This window comes from Ictalurus punctatus, chromosome 10, assembly GCF_001660625.3.
Source record: "Ictalurus punctatus breed USDA103 chromosome 10, Coco_2.0, whole genome shotgun sequence".
NCBI classification, from domain to species: Eukaryota; Metazoa; Chordata; class Actinopteri; order Siluriformes; family Ictaluridae; genus Ictalurus; species Ictalurus punctatus.
In genome coordinates, this window is record NC_030425.2 from 3,044,741 (window position 1) to 3,060,928 (window position 16,188).

The 16,188-nt window shown below is 34.9% G+C and overlaps 1 protein-coding gene across 2 annotated transcripts; it reads right to left on the reverse strand.

The window, feature by feature from the left end:
* Positions 1 to 3,930: 3,930 nt before the first annotated feature.
* LOC108270826 (uncharacterized) lies at positions 3,931 to 15,085 on the reverse strand. Of its 2 annotated transcripts, XM_053683373.1 has the most exons (6): positions 14,718 to 15,081; positions 13,063 to 13,428; positions 12,326 to 12,382; positions 10,544 to 10,600; positions 7,912 to 8,025; positions 3,932 to 7,330 (listed from the first exon to the last, which is right to left on the reverse strand). In XM_053683373.1, the coding sequence occupies exons 1-6, from the start codon at positions 14,776 to 14,778 to the stop codon at positions 7,158 to 7,160; spliced, it is 828 nt and encodes a 275-aa protein (XP_053539348.1). In that variant the 5' UTR covers positions 14,779 to 15,081; the 3' UTR covers positions 3,932 to 7,157. The 2 variants fall into 2 exon arrangements, with proteins under 2 accessions (XP_017333266.1, XP_053539348.1); XM_017477777.3 differs by lacking the exon at positions 10,544 to 10,600 and having other exon boundaries at positions 3,931 to 7,330; positions 14,718 to 15,085.
* Positions 15,086 to 16,188: the final 1,103 nt, after the last annotated feature.

The following is a 16,188-nucleotide window of genomic DNA, read 5'->3' on the forward strand; positions in this document are numbered from 1 at the left end:
GAATGAATAGGAGTAAAAGAGAACATGGGTCTCCAATTTTAAGTGATGGAGAAACAACGGCTGTAAGAGATGAGGAGGAAGCAGAAATGCTGGCGAGAAATATTGCTAAAATTCATAACTCAGACAATATAAGTGAAGAGGGAAAAAGAGGAAGGGAAAGTACATTAGAGAAGTGTAAAGAACTAATACAGAATGAGGAATACACTAATGATCTTTTAAATATGGCATTTACGAAGACGGATTTAAATCAATCTCTCAGAAAAACTAAGAAGTCAGCCCCAGGCATGGATCAGATTTGCTATATAATGATAAATCATCTCAGTGAATTGTCCAAGAATGTTTTATTAAAACTGTACAATAAAATTTGGAAGGAAGGAAAATGACCACAAAACTGGAAGGAGGCGGTTATAGTTCCAATACGTAAACCAAAGAAAGACTGTACAAATGCAGGAAATTATAGACCAATTGAGTTGACGTCTAACATCTGTAAAATAATGGTACAAATGGTAAATTAAATGTTAATTTATTAGGTGGAAAATAAAAAAGAGTGGCTTTAGAAGAGGGAGAAATAACATGGATTCATCTGTGTTTAGATCACGAAATAAGAAAAGCAGAAATAAACAGAGAGAGTAGTGTCTGTAGTGGCTGTATTCTTTGACATAGAGAAATATGCACAGTATCAAAGGTCAAATGTATAGATGGATGAAGGATTTTTTTTTTATTAGGGAGAGCAATAAAAGTTAGAATAGGTAACAGCTATTCAGAAAAGTTTGTGATCAAAAATGGAACTCCACAAGGAAGTATAGCAAGCCCTTTATTATTTGCCATGATGATATATGATGTGTTTGAAGATTTGGACAATGGGTTGGGGTTCTCGCTTTTTGCTGATGATGGGGCAATCTGGAAAAGGGGAAGGAACATTGATTTCATTGTAAAAAAAAAAAAAAAAAAAATTACAGGAGGCTATAACAAAAGTTGAAGAATGGACATATAGATGGGGTTTTAAATTCTCAGTTGACAAGACAAAGATAATGATTTTTTTTTTACAAGGAAAAAAAATTGGAGATGTGGTCAAATTAAAATGATATAATAAAGAGTCCGAAACATTTCAAGTTTTTAGGGTTGTGGTTTGATGCAAGAATTAAACGGCGATACATATCCAGAAAATGTCGGACAAATGTAAGAAAGTAATAAATATAATGAGATGTTTAGTTGGCGGTGAATGGGGGGCAGATAGGACAGCATTAAAGGCCATGTATAGAGGGTTGATTAGATCTGTATTAGATTATGATTGTGTGGGGTATGGATCAGTAGAAGAAACATCTCTCAGAAAGTTAGATAATATACAGCATCAGGTATTGAGACTATGTACAGGAGCTATAAAACTACACCAACTACAGCAATACATCTAGAAATGGGAGAAATGTCATTAGAAATAAGAAGGATACAGTTATCAGCGAATTATTGGGCTAATATATAGGGCCATAGTCAAGATCATCCAACATTAGGCACTTTAAAGCCCTGTTGGGAAAAAGAGAGGAGGAAAACGAAATGCTTCAGATGGACAGTGATCGCAACAGAACATAAAGCAACAGAATTTAAAGTTACTCAGTTAAATGTTAATATAACTGTGCCGTTACCAGTAATAAAACTTGGTTACGTTCAGATGCTTCAGATTTTACATTGTTAGAAAAGAAAAACAAGGATAAGGAATGTAATTCATATAATGTGCAGAAATATATTAATGAACACCACAGCTATGTTCAGATCTACACAGATGCTTCAAAGAGTTTAGAGAATCTAGGAATAGCAATTACATTTATCAGTAGGTAAAAGATTGGGTTATCTGTTTATACAGGAGAAATGAATTAGCAACACAGTGGATAGAGGAGATAAGACCTTTGAAATCAATCATTTGCACAGAGTCAATTCATCATTGGCTAGCTTACGATACAGTCACTCAGAAAGCAGACCAGACATTTTAATAGAAATACAGCAAACATTATACAGAATACAAATGATCTGTATTACTGTAGTATTTTTATGGGTACCGGGACATAGTGATATCAAAGGAAATGAAATAGCAGATAATGCAGCAAAATAAGCCATGAAAACCAATGACATTAATTTATCAGTTAGTAAAATTAGGAATGAAATCAAGAGTATTATTCAAGAAAAAGTTGAAGGAAAGGTGGCAAAAACAATGGAGAAGAAGAAGAAAAAAAAAGACGATGGTTTTTACAAAATTTAAATGGAAGTGGGAGAGAGGAGAAGTGCAGGAAAACAGGAGAAAGGAGATAATAATATCAAGGATAAGATTAGGACACACAAGACTAAACAGTACACTTTATAAAATGGGTAAACAATACGGGAAGGTGTGAATATTGTAGGCAAGAACAAACAGTAGGACATATGCTATACTGTCAGAAATACGAGACTGAAAGAAGGGGTCTGATACAAAATCTAGCAAAAAAAAAAAGCAATTTATACTAGGAGATATTCTACAAAATAACTCAGGAAATGAACGTTATAGATTTATTTTGCAGTATCTTAAAATAACTAATCTGTGGGAGGGGATGAAAAAAAAAAAAAAGAGAGGGAATATATGTCATTTTGATCCACACTCCATACCAGTCGGTGGCAGTAATACACCATTTTGCTGTTTGTTAACTGCCAATTAAATCTCAAAAGAAGAAGAAGAAGAAGAAGAAGAAGAAGCGATGTCTGGGGATGAATGTGGATGTTTGGTGTATCTGTGATAGTGTGCTAACAATTGAGTGTCAAAAGTTTATTTGGTGCTTGAGTGAACTCACTGATTGTTTATACTGTGTACGAGTGCAGGAAGTGAGTAATTAAAGTAATAACAGTCATAACAACCCCCATGTGCTCTGTTAGGCATGGCGTTCCAAATGGCTCCAAAATATACTTGCCACAGCCATGAAGAGATCCAGGAAGCTAGTATTGGAGGACAGGTTACCTGGCAGTTTTCCCTCCTTCTGCCTCAGTGATAAATCAACTTGAATACTTAAAAATAGATAGTAAGACTCGGCCCACCGCCTGTTTAGAAAATGCAATACTTCCATTACAGCATAAAATTTTAAGGTGTACTGTATAATATTAACCCCAGAGGGACAACCCTTGAGAGCTCTATATTTCTATAGTAAGTATACGATATATATATATATATATATATATATATATATATATATACATATATTCACATATAATTAATGAGCATTATGTAGAAATAATACATTTTTCCTTTATATCCTTCCTTAATTTTTTTTACTGCCTGTTATAGAGGAAAAATAATAATTAACTACTTCATCTTGGTATAGTTATTTTTAACATTTTCACATCTATGTTACGCATACTAAGTATAAAAACTGGTCTCCAACCAAGTATGGCTTTTACGAGGAAGTTATTAACCTCGAAACAATTTCCTGAGATTCCCGGGAGACCACTGGCAAGTAACAATTCACTTGAACCCACAATTATGAACTATGAATTATTAGTGTCAAAAATGACACTTCTAGTGCCTTTATATAACTCCCTACCCCTTATGTTTAATTTTTCTTTCTGGATTTCCTTACTCATTTAGCTTGTATAATAACACCACATTTCTGATTTTTTAAAAGAGTAAGCTCCAGCTTTCAGTACTTGTTTGTCCCAAAACAAATCCCCTCCTGAAAGTCACCTTTGACTACTCATTTGACTCATCAATATTGACAGGCCAGCTAAAAGTTGGATTTAAGGGAGGTGGTCATGTGACTGTCATATGTATGTATGTATGTATGTATGTATGTATGTATGTATGTATGTATGCATATATAAAGTCTTTTTTTAACTATTAGGTGAATCAGTCCATCTCAAGTGGTCCGATATTTGTAAATTTGCTTGCCTGACCATTTTTAATTTTTCTAATTTATTTTGAGTCAGTACCTCTATGCATTGTCATTGCAAAACCACCAACTTTAAAATGTATTTATTTTTACTTGGTTTAACCACTCTTACCATTTGTTTAACCTCAACAAATTTCGTTTATCCAGCTGTTTACGGAAACCTCACTATCTCGGTCCAGGATGGTCCTAGCCCCTTGGAACAAAAACTGGTCTCTAGAGTATGTTACAAGGTACAGGAACATAAACATGTTGCTTAGACTTAGAATTTAAGTCCAGATGTCATGTTCAAGATTGATTACAGTTCCACATTCAGGGTCAATTTATAATGGAAAGGGTTCAAGTTTCAGTCTTACTTATTTTAATGGGGAACCTAGGTAAGTATAGTATGCATGCAGGACATTTCAGGTTTGAGACTTCTCATTTATTTATCTATTTATTGGAGTCAAGAAAGTGCAATTTAAAAAAAATTCCCCTCAATTTCAGGTTGAATATCTCTTGTGTGGGACCAGATACGAACCTGAAATTTTCATAGAAATCAGTTCTCTATAATAGCATTCTGTTATAAAAGTGTTGAGTTTTGACAATGTTGAGAAATCTAGAAAACTGAAGCTTACTTTATTTCTGCATTTTGAGAAATGAACAGATGTAACATAAGCATAACAAATAACAGAAATTGACAGTATTTTGCAGCAATTGTGCTTATGGTCGACATACAATATTTTATACTTGTCAAAGAGGTCTACAATATTACTACATTTGATATTGGCAACAGTGAAGTATGATCTATCACAGGGTTCTTCAAGTTTAGCTCCAACCGCCAAACTTAACTGCCTGTAATTTTCTAGTAATCCTGAGGACCTTGGTTAGCTTGTTCGAGTCTGTTTAATTAGGGTTGGAGCTAAACTCGGCAGCACAGTAAAGTGGACCTCAGATTTGAAGAACCCTGATCTATCATGTTAGTACAGGTGAATAGATTTTATCCAAATATGGAATCACAGTGTTCAGTTGGGTCTTTTACAAATAAACAGTTTGCAAAAGCAGAGCTATGGCGTTGTTTTTCCAGTGATAAAAGCAGTAAGTGACTACAGCACAGAAGTCACTTTTTTTAAATAGAATATCACACTTAACATAAAGACAGCTATAATAAATATGGACTAGCAGATAATAACCAATTCCATTTTTTCCATTATTCCACTGGGCTCGGTTGTCTGCTGCAGTATTCATTGTTATGTGGTTTAAGAGTAATCCGTTTGTTTATTTGAATATCCTTTTGATGGCATGTAGTGGTGAAGGGATCGATCTGTCTTCCCATATGTTGTTAAGGTTTCTTTTGTGTTCTCATAAACAGGGCTCTCAAAAAATATACACATACATGTTTCTATGAATGTCTTTTTTTATATGGTATGTAAGTAAGAAGAGGGGACAAATAACTTGCTCTGCAAATACGTGTTGGAACCAGCTGTGTAACCACAAGTAGTCTACAGCACTGTGTTTTATCTGAATCGGACACTTCATCTGAGTCTGACTCATACCACACAAAACCTACACATGTACATGCTTCAGCAAGGAAACAGCCCTGACCTCAAACAGCTGCTGTGCATGACTGTTTGTTCATGCAGCCATTTTAGCACCAATCACAAAATGCTATTTGTGTAAACCTATATTTTATTAACAGTTCTGAAGCTTCTGAACAGCTACCTCTTCAGTTGTGAGCTTCATGCTACACTAAGCATGTATGGAGACAGTCATGTGGCTGTGGTTACGTCATTTTAAGAAAGTCTGCGGGTGTTACTAACCAGTGTTACAAACATCCTCAGTCTTCCCTAAATACACTCACTGAACACTAATAAGAGCATGTGTACACCTGACTATTTATGCAATTATCCAGTCAGCCAGTCATCTAGTCTTTTTCCAGTCTACTGTCTAGTTTCAATGAGTCTGTGCCCACTGCAGCCTCCGATTCCTGTCCTTGTGCGACACCACACGTGGACTTTTCCTATTGTAGCCCATCTGCTTCAAGGTTTGATGTGTTCTGCATTCTGAGATTTTTTTCTTCTCACCATAGCTGTAAAGAGTGGCTAGTTCAGTTAACGTAGCCTGCCTGTGAGCTCAAACCAGTCTGGGCACTCTTCTGTGACTTTTCTCATCATTGTGTGTTGATTGTGTATTGATTTTGTATTAAAAATGTAATGCATTTTCAGTGTTGAGAAAAGAAAGTACACCCTCTTTTTAAATGTATGTTTTTTTTTTGTTTTTTGTTTTTTTTTTACATATTCAGACTTGTTAAAACATCACCTCTTCCTCATCAGGTCCTAAGACCTAGTAAATCTAACATCAGTGACAAACACCACATTCTACTGTGTCATTATTTACTTACCAAATATATCAGCCCGTATGTGAAAGCCATGTGCGAAAATGTAAGCATATACTTACTGTTTCCGTATCTATTAGCAGTAATTTGCAGCGAGGAGCTATTAATCAAATGCAACAGATTTCTTGATAATCGGGATGTGTGGCCACCTCTATAAAAGCAGAAATTCTGGCATTCTAGTGGTCTGGATTGGTGGCATAGGTTTTTTTGTTAACACCAGTACAAGGAGATAAGACATCACCAATGATCTTACAGAACCAACTGTTTCTACGTACCATTCTGGGAAGGGTTATTCAAACCCAGCATTCTACAGTGAGGAGGATTATTAAAAAATTGAGAACATTCAAAGCTGCTGCCAATCTTCCAAGGAGTCAATGTCCCAGTAAATTCACCACAGTGTCAGACCATTTGATGAGGAAGACGTCAAGCAACCCAAGGGTTACATATAAGGATCTGCAGGACTCTTTTCTCTATTCAAGCACAGTCTGCAATGTTATGTAAAACATCTAACAAAACATTTCTGGAAAACCATGTTGCTTGGGCAGATGATTAAAAATGGAGATGTTTGGTTATAATTAATGCACAGCACAAGCTTTGGCCAAACATGGCATATCACCACGAATGTGGTATAGGGATGATGAGGGATATGTCTGTTTTGCAATTACAGCTCCATGGCACCTTAAGGTTATAAGACGAATATGAACTCCTCATTATACCAAATCATTCTGAAGGCAAATGTGAGGCCATCTGTCCAGCAGATAAAGCTTGGCCTAAACTGGTTCATGCAACAGGACAATTATCATAACCACACCAGCAAAATTACAACTGAATGGCTGAATGATAAAATTAAGATGGACTAGCAGATTATAATCCAATGCCATTATTTATAATTTTGGGCTCGGTTTTCTACCATTGTGAACATATTCATGGTTGTGTGGTTTCAGAGTATCCATTTGTTTATGTGAATATCCTTTTGATGGCATGCCATGGTGAAGGTATTTATCTTCTTTCCAGTGTCTCTTTGATGCTTCTTTTGTGTTCTCATAAACAGGGGCCTCTAAAAAACAGACACACACTTTTAGATATTTATAAGTTATATAATATCATTGTCTTCTTATATGGTCAGTAATGCACAGATGTCTGATGATTGAGGACAAATAAGTTGCTCTGCAAATATATGTTGCACACTAGCACTGTAACCACAAGCAGTCTACAGCACCCTGTCTTACCTGAATTGGAGACCTCCTCTGAGTCTGACTCATAGCACACACCACCTACACATGTATGTGCTCTATCAAGACCCAAGTAAATGACCTCAAACAGACGTTTTGCTCTGCTGTGCATGACTCTTTCACATGCAACCATGTTAAATGTACATACATTCATGATTGCCTACACCATTTTTTGTCTCTCTGTGGGAACCCACAAAGGTACAATGTACAATCTTACAGGGTTTGCCATTTCAGAAAAGGTTATCCAAAGAGCACCCTTTTAGAAGGCTTAGCACTTAACTGCTCAAATAATGGGTTGAAAGACTGTCTGTCGGGGTCACTGCAATGCTGTATGACAATATTTGCATCAGTGCAGTCTGTCGATCTTTGTGTACATAGACTTTACCATGAATAGAAGTTTTATCACCTTTTTTTCTTCTGCATATGACAGTTGTGGTGATCGCAGCTGTTATAATCAAAACACAGCCCCCTGCCACAGCTACCCAGAGCCACCAAGGAGAAGCATTTGGAGGTTCAGATGCTGGAAAGAAAGAGAAGAGAAGAGGAATACTGAATATTCAAATTCAACTTGTATTTGTCACATACACAACCATACACAGTACGACGTGTACTGAAACACTTTTTATGACTGTCTGTGACATAAAATAGAATATACATTGACCAGAATTAACTTGTATACATTTAGAAAAAGGGAAAGTATTTATTTATTTATTTATTTTAAGTTTAAAAAAAATTTAATGTAAGGATATGCAGATAGGTGGCAGAAACAGTCTGACTATAATAATACCTGACTAAATAATATAATAATATGTGACTATTGTAATACCTTATAATGTTTTGGAATAATTAATCTCAAAGCCACTTAGAGCCAACAAAGTAGTTTATTAATTTTTTTTTCTCTTCTCCTGATAAATCAGCCATGCTCTAATGTCATTGCTTCATCTAGGCAAAATCATAATGTAATTAAGCAAGAATAATCAAAAAGTCAAAATCACTATAAACTGAAAAATTAGGATGACCTTAAATTTTTTTATATTTTTTAAATAATATTTTATTTTTTTTAAATAATAATATTTAATAATATATAATAAAAAATAATAATATTTTTTTTTCAGTGAATATTCTGGTTTAAGTTCGAACAGTTGGTTTGATGCCAAGGAATCCCTAGAAAGAAGAACATGGGGTGTTTGAGTCTACAAACCAGCACAGTCAAATGGACTGGCCACAGAGCACACTTAAGTTGTCACAGCTTGGTTTTATGCTCCAGCACCCACAAGTTCTGTCAGCCACAGGTGAGTGGGGAAAACGGCACTCCCACCACTAAAATGTCCCTCAGACCATACAAAAAAATAAACAATACAGGAAGATGTATTTTCTGTCTTGCAGTATCAGTTACTGTGAACTTAAGGATGTCCATATTTGTTGTTTTATTCAGTGTTAAGTCTGCACACTGAGCCCTAAACACTCACTCATAAGGCCCTTCTCCAAAACCAGACCCAAATAAAACCCCAATCTCAGCAAGAGGGGCATAAGCTCTAGCTTTCATGTAGAGATTAGTTCTGCAAAAACAGTGTGAGAACTGCATGCCGTGCATCCACTGGTGGCCAGATAATTCTGCTCATAGTCATATCATCATGTTTTGTTAATCTATGTATTAAACTTTTTATCTGTTACAGAAGAAAGATATGGGAAGCTCCCCTGTCTAAACAGACACTGGCCCACTGGGTAATTATCACAATAGTCAGTGTGCCAGACACCCAGGTTCTCCAGAGACATGTGGGGAGTGTTTCCTCCTTAGAGGTACGCCAATCCAGGAATTCTGTGTTGCTGTTAACTGGACGTTACCATGTATTCCCTCCAGGTTATAAAAGTTAAGTTGTGGTGGTCATTTTTTTTTTCTTTTCCACATTTTTTCTCTCCTCAATTTGGTCCAAATCAATACTGAAAATGATTCAGAACTGCACTCTAGTCCAAAACTGGATTTGAATCCTACAGCCCTAGTTTTGGCGGGTGCTTATAGTGTTTGAAAGATGCACTGATACAGCATCCTCGCTTTCCATCAGGGTAAATAGAGAATGTTTTGAGTTCAGATAAATGTTAAATGTATGAGGATCCATAGACATTGTGCTGGTTAAATAATGTAATTGCAAGGGCTACGATATCCTGACATTACAGTGGACTAGAAGATTCCAGACAAGCATCGTTTTTAACTGCCCTAGGCAATGAAAATGGCAACAATTTAATTTTGTTGGTTTATTGAAGGTAGAAGCTTCTTTAGCAGCAAATTATTGTAATTCCAGTGTGAGAGTTAATCCATTACTTTTATTCTTCTCTTTATGCTTTACACTTACTCTATTCTATTCAAACATTCTGCTTCTTTCTAGAAATAAATGCTTAAAATGACCAAAATTATCTGCCAACAGATCAAAACTGTTTTACTCTTGAAATCAGTAAAAATGGCTAGAAATAGGTATAATATTCATTTGCTTTAGTAAAATCTCTTAATAGGAAACAGTAGATTACTGTAATTCAACATACATTCAAGATATTATCACTTGCTAAGATGACTTTTTTGTGATTAATCTTTTAATCTTTTATATACAGTATGTAATGACTTTGAAATGTTGATGAAGAAGATGATGATGATAGGGATTATCATTTAACTGATTTGGGGTAACAGTTTAAAGGTCTTAAATGTTAGGCAAGACTACCTGACCATTATAGGCAGGACTACCTGACCATTATAGGCAGGCCTACCTGACCATTATAGGCAAGACTACCTGACCATTATAGGCAAGACTACCTGACCATTATAGGCAAGACTATCTGAAACCCACTGACTTAGACTAAACTCTGCTACAGAAGGCACCACTAAGATAATGTAATGATCTAAATCTTAATAAGTGTCCTTCTCAACCTCTCCAGTTACCTCAGTCCAGCAATGCAAATTAAAACCAGGTCAAGTACAGATGAACTAGCTGTGACTGTGGAAAATCTTCCAACGAATATACAAAAACTGATAAAAGCCAACATTTTACCATAAGTTGTAGTTGAATTTTTTGTACTGTCCTCCAAATTACTGTCTGTGGGTGAATCTGCAAAAGGGAAACATGGTAATATAAGGTAGCTTATTTAGATGTTAGATGTAGCATAGCAAGGGAGAGATGAAGTTGTGAGATATCACTCATGCTCAATTCAATGCAATTTAAAATAGAATAGAATACAATGCTTTTATTGTCACTGCACAACAGTACAATGAAATTTAATGTGTAGTGCCTGATGGTGCTAAAAGTATATAAAAAGTATATAAATATAGGTATAATATTACAACAACAAAATAAATAAATAAATAAACTACCAGTTCACAATCACAACCAGCCAGCTGCCCACTTTCATATGCCAGCTATCAACTGGGGAGAATGAAGACTAACACATGCTTCCTCTGAGACACATGAAGACAACCAACAGCATCATTTTGAACTGTCATCGCAGGTCATCACAAGGCACTGTAACACAGTTAGAGGAAAGTCTGTCCTCTTCTGCATACATGCTCATAGATACCCACCCACGATTAACTAGTGTTGCAGTGATTGACATGGGACTTTTTTTTTTTTTTTTTTTTTTTTTTTTTTACAAACTCTTGGTTGAGACCAAGACCATATTTAGCAAGACCAATGCCCATGACCGAGACAAGTCCAAGTGCAAATACCAATAACCATTTGAGACTGCACTCAAGTCTAAAACTGGATTTGAATCCTACAGCCCCGAATTTTTTTTGCGGGCGCTTACAGTGTGTGAAAGATGCACTAAAGCAGCATCCTCGCTTTCCAACAAGGTACACAGAGAATGTTTTGAGGTTGACCAAATAGTTAAATGTATGGGGATCTGTCAACACTGTGCTGGTTGAAGAATGTAATGGCAAGTTCTACGATATCCTGACATTACAGTGGACTAGAAGATTCCACTGGTCTTTGTTTTTTAACTGCCCCAGCTAATGCAAATGGCAACAATTTAATTTTGTTAGTTTATTTAAGGTAGAATCTTCTGTAGCAGCAAATTATTGTAATTCCAGTGTGAGAGTTAATCCATTGCTTTTGTTTAGTAATTTGACATTCAATAATAATGCAGGTTTCCATACATAGCAAATTGTCTTCCAAAACGTTTCATACTTAGTTTATATTATATTATTTATTTATTAGTTTGTTTGTTTGTTTGTTTTCAGATAGCCTTTAAGAATGTCTTTGACAAAAGAAGAATGTACTGAAATCATTCTCACGGCTGGATCGGAAAGCTGTCGCAAGGTTGCAATAGACTATCAGGAAACATGGCAAGCACATCAGACACGACACTGCTGTCAAACTTATTAAATTAAAAAATACTGTAAGCATTGCAGACCAACTGAGAAGTGGATGTCCACAAACATCCACTGACAAAGACACAGCTGACATGGTGCTGGCATACATAGTCCCCTAAGTCTACGTACTGATCAGTGCTTCTCAACTTGTGGGCATTACTCTATGAAAAATGTAGCATCTTAAAAATAGATTGATTATAATCAGATTTATCTAGTATTTCCTATTATGAGATTACATGTGATATAAGATTACTAAACATATTTTTAAACACATTTACTCATTTCCGGCTTCACACTTTGTTATTCTGTTGGCCAAGAAATTCTGCATCTTTCTAGAAATAAATGCATAAAATTATCCAACAGGACAAAACTGTTTAATGCTTCAAATCAGTAAAAAAATTTTTTAAAAATGCCTAGAAATAAGTTAGCTGTGACTGTAGAAAATTGTTTTGTAGAAACATTTTACCATAAATCGTAGAAGAATTTGTTGTATGGTCCTCAACATTACACTCTGTGGGAGGAGCTGCAAAAGAGAAATATGGTAATAAGAAATAGCTTAATTAAATGTTAGATGTAGTGTAGCTAGTGAGAGATGATATTTTGAGATATTACTCATGCTCTAATTAATGCTAATTAGTTATTTTTGAGAATCATGGAAATGCTAAGCACTTAAGAAATTTGTCCATTTACATTGCTGAATTCATACAGTACACTAGTGCAGCGTGTCAAGATAGCTAATAAAGACTAAAATGCCATGGTATACTCTTCATTTAAATATGGCTTATTTTAATGTGACTCCCAGTAACATTTCAAAATTTGCAAAATAAATGAAAAATTAAGTGAAATCAGGTGTTCTTAATCTTAATAGGGGACAATGCCATGTTGTAACTAATATGTAAAGGCATTGGACTGTTACATCTAACCATGTTACGATTGCTTTTTACTATAAAGTATTCGGTACATCAATATTTTAAACATGAGCACAGGGTGTCTCTATACCTTCAGATATGTTCTGAAGGTTTTGTTATAGAATTTCTAAACCCACACTGATATATTTCTTCATATATATATATATATATATATATATATATATATATATATATATATATATATATATATATATATATATGTATATATGTATGTATGTATGTATGTATGTGTGTGTGTGTGTGTGTGTATATATATATATGAAATAGTACTTACAAATGACCAGTTCAGATCCATTGCTGAGGTTACTTATGAGTATAGGAATATCCTGTGTGACCTGACAAAAGTACCATCCACTGTCATTTAAAGTAACATTTCGAATGGTCAAATATGAAGCAGTGTGTCCTTTCTCTTCATGGTAATGCCTCACATTGGAGCCAGGTGGTGAGTGGAGTTCATTAATGTTCTTACGGTCATTAAAGTCAGACGTTTTGTCAAAATACCAGGCCACTTTGAGCCCTTTAACATCTGTGTGAAACATGCAGCTGATGGTTGTGTGTGATCCTGTACATGCTTTAACCATCTTTGGGACCTCAGGTTCGATACGTGTCCCCTGAACTCTGGCGTTAATTATGGCTCCCACTGTGGGGAAAACAAAACACAGAGAATGCATCATATTTCAATGAAAAAGTCAGGGTTAAACATCACAGGAATAATTTGAAAACCAATAGAGTTTACTAGTATTTCATTTATTAAAAGTAAATAAATCATTTAATGAAGTTCCTAACATCAAACTCCTGTCAGTACTATAGACAGGTACAGTATTATGGGGCTTGGACTCTGACAGAAGTATCTGAATATGAATTTCATACATCAATTACATACACATCACATATGTATATAATTGATAGAAAATGTGTATGTTTTTTTTTTCTTCTGGTGTATTTAAAACCAATATATCGCCAATATTTTTTCTTTGTTTTGAACATGCCTAGGGATGAGATTTGCCTTTAAAACATATATTTCAAAATGGCATGTTATGGTTGTAAGTTAAAAAAAAATATATATATATATATATATATATATATATATATCACATACAAACCTAAAACATTTTAATCTAAAAAATAAAGAAATAAAATAATAATATTAATAAAAGATTTTATGAAAGTGAAGCATACAGGATTTCCAGGGAAAAGCAAATGCCTTGAGACTCTTAAAGAACAATGTAAGTGCATCTAAAGTTTCAGAAATAGCCAAATTCATGTTACACATCTAACCTTTACCTGTGGGCACTGAGTCTTTAATGTCACTGTAGAAAACTAGCTATTTGTGTAGAGTACAGTTTATATATATATGTTTGACAAATTAATTTTATATAATCATACTATTAAAATATTGAGCACATATTTATTAAATGTACAATACCATTTAATATTGGCTATGGCTTTTTATTGAAACTTTCCACTCACAGAACACACAATATTAAAATTTATATTATTTATAGATCTGCTTGTTTTGTTTTATTGTTTTGTTTGTTTATTGATGCTTGGATTAAACATATTCAAGTCAAGGGACCATTTAAACAGTCAATCAACAATACGAAAGTGACGATAAATATAATAACATTAATAATGGTGGGTTATGATTTCCAATCGCGGACCCCACTGACGTTGAGAACCGAGGTTGTAGGGCAATGTGATACATGTCAAAAGCTTGGTTTATTCAAATAATTAGGGAATACTAATAAATAACCAATAAATGCAAACCCTCCTCCCCCAAACAATATTAAAAACTGTGATTGACTTAAATATTTAACCTTCTGCCTTTTGTTGCATGATAGAATAAGTTACAAATTATTCAAGCCCCACAAACAACCATCAAAACAACTTCAATTTATCTTGTATAGGTATGAATGTAAAATGTCTGACCTGTGAGCAATAGCAGAAAATTCCTGTTGAATAAGTAGTCCATTGTTCTTGTTAAAAGCATTGTGACCAAGATGCCAGGACCTTTTGGACAGAACCAAAAAGTACAAAGATGTCGTCTTGTGGGTCACAGGAAATGCACACCTACAACACTAAAAAATATGTTGTGTTAAACACACTAGTTTGTGTTTGTGTCAAAGGGGTCTAAGGCTGAGTGTTGAGTTATCTAGGCAGGTTCCTGTCAAATCATGTTGAAAAGCTAAAGCAGCAAAAGAGGTGAAGAGGAAGTCTATGCAAAAAGAAACCACTCAAACCACCAGCACAACTATGAATCAAGCATGAAAATAGGAAAGGGGAAAAAAACAGCATATAGAAAAAGTTACATTTATTGGTGCATTTAATAAATGACTTAAACAAATAAATGAATAGAGTTCACACTAAATAAAGGAATAAAATAGTAACTATAGAATCAGTTTGAGTCACCACTTTGTGAGAAAAGCACAGTGAGAAAACAGGTCAACCACATAAAGGCCAAGCAAGAAATAAAAACTATGTAACTCCTGCATGATGTGGAACATGAAACTCGATGCATGTGTAATTAGCAAGTCTCTGTTTCATTTCATTTTACCATAAAACCCATAAAATGTCTAAGCTCACACTCACGCAATCCAAACATATGTGTGTGATAGCCTGGGAAAAAAACTTTTCATGAGGTCAAATGTGTTCAAAATGTTATATAGTTCTGAAAACTACAAGTTTGAAGGGAAATGTTTCTGTTTTTTACATACAGTCACTGGAAAAGGAAAGTAACTAACTTCTATAAACAATCAAATAACATCAGGTGACAAAAAAAAAAAAAAACAACAACAACAACAACAACAAAAACAGTTTTCAATATGTGGTAATTCCAGGTGGGAAAAAATAAGTACACGGATTTCAAATACGTACAGTATAAATAAGGATTGTTTACAAATGGAGAGCATTCAAAACAGTTGCTAGTCTTCCCAGGAGTGGGAGTCCCAGCAAATTCAGTGCAAGGACAGACCGTTTAGTGCTTAAATATAAAGAAAACCCAAAGAGCTACACTGTGTGACCTACAGGCCTCTGCAAGTACATTAAATGTTAATGTTCATGACAGCACAATCATAAAAAGACCAAACAAGTATGGCGTTCAGGGAAGGGTGGCTAGGAAAAAGTCCTTTCTCTCCAAAAAAGAATATGGAGCATGACTTAGGTTTGAAAAATTGCATCTGGATAAACCACAGGAGTTCTGGAACAGTATCCTTTGAACTGATGAGACCTTGGTGGAGATGTTTGGCCATCATTCACAGTGCCATGTTTGGTGAAAACCAAACACAGTTTGAGTGTTACACCAGTGTAACACCACATACCAACTGTCAAGCATGGTGGTGGAGGGGTGATGATTTGGGCTTGTTTTACAGCCACTGGACCTGGGAAACTTGTAGTCATTCAG

Coding starts and splice junctions, on each gene's coding strand:
- LOC108270826 (XM_053683373.1), bottom strand. CDS start 14,778: ATGCTTTTAACAAGAACAATGGACTACTTATTCAACAGGAATTTTCTG. Junction 12,383..13,062: donor TGGATCTGAACTGGTCATTT/GTAAGTACTATT, acceptor TCTCTTTTGCAG/CTCCTCCCACAGAGTGTAAT. Junction 8,026..10,543: donor AAATTCAACTACAACTTATG/GTAAAATGTTGG, acceptor CTTTCTTTCCAG/CATCTGAACCTCCAAATGCT.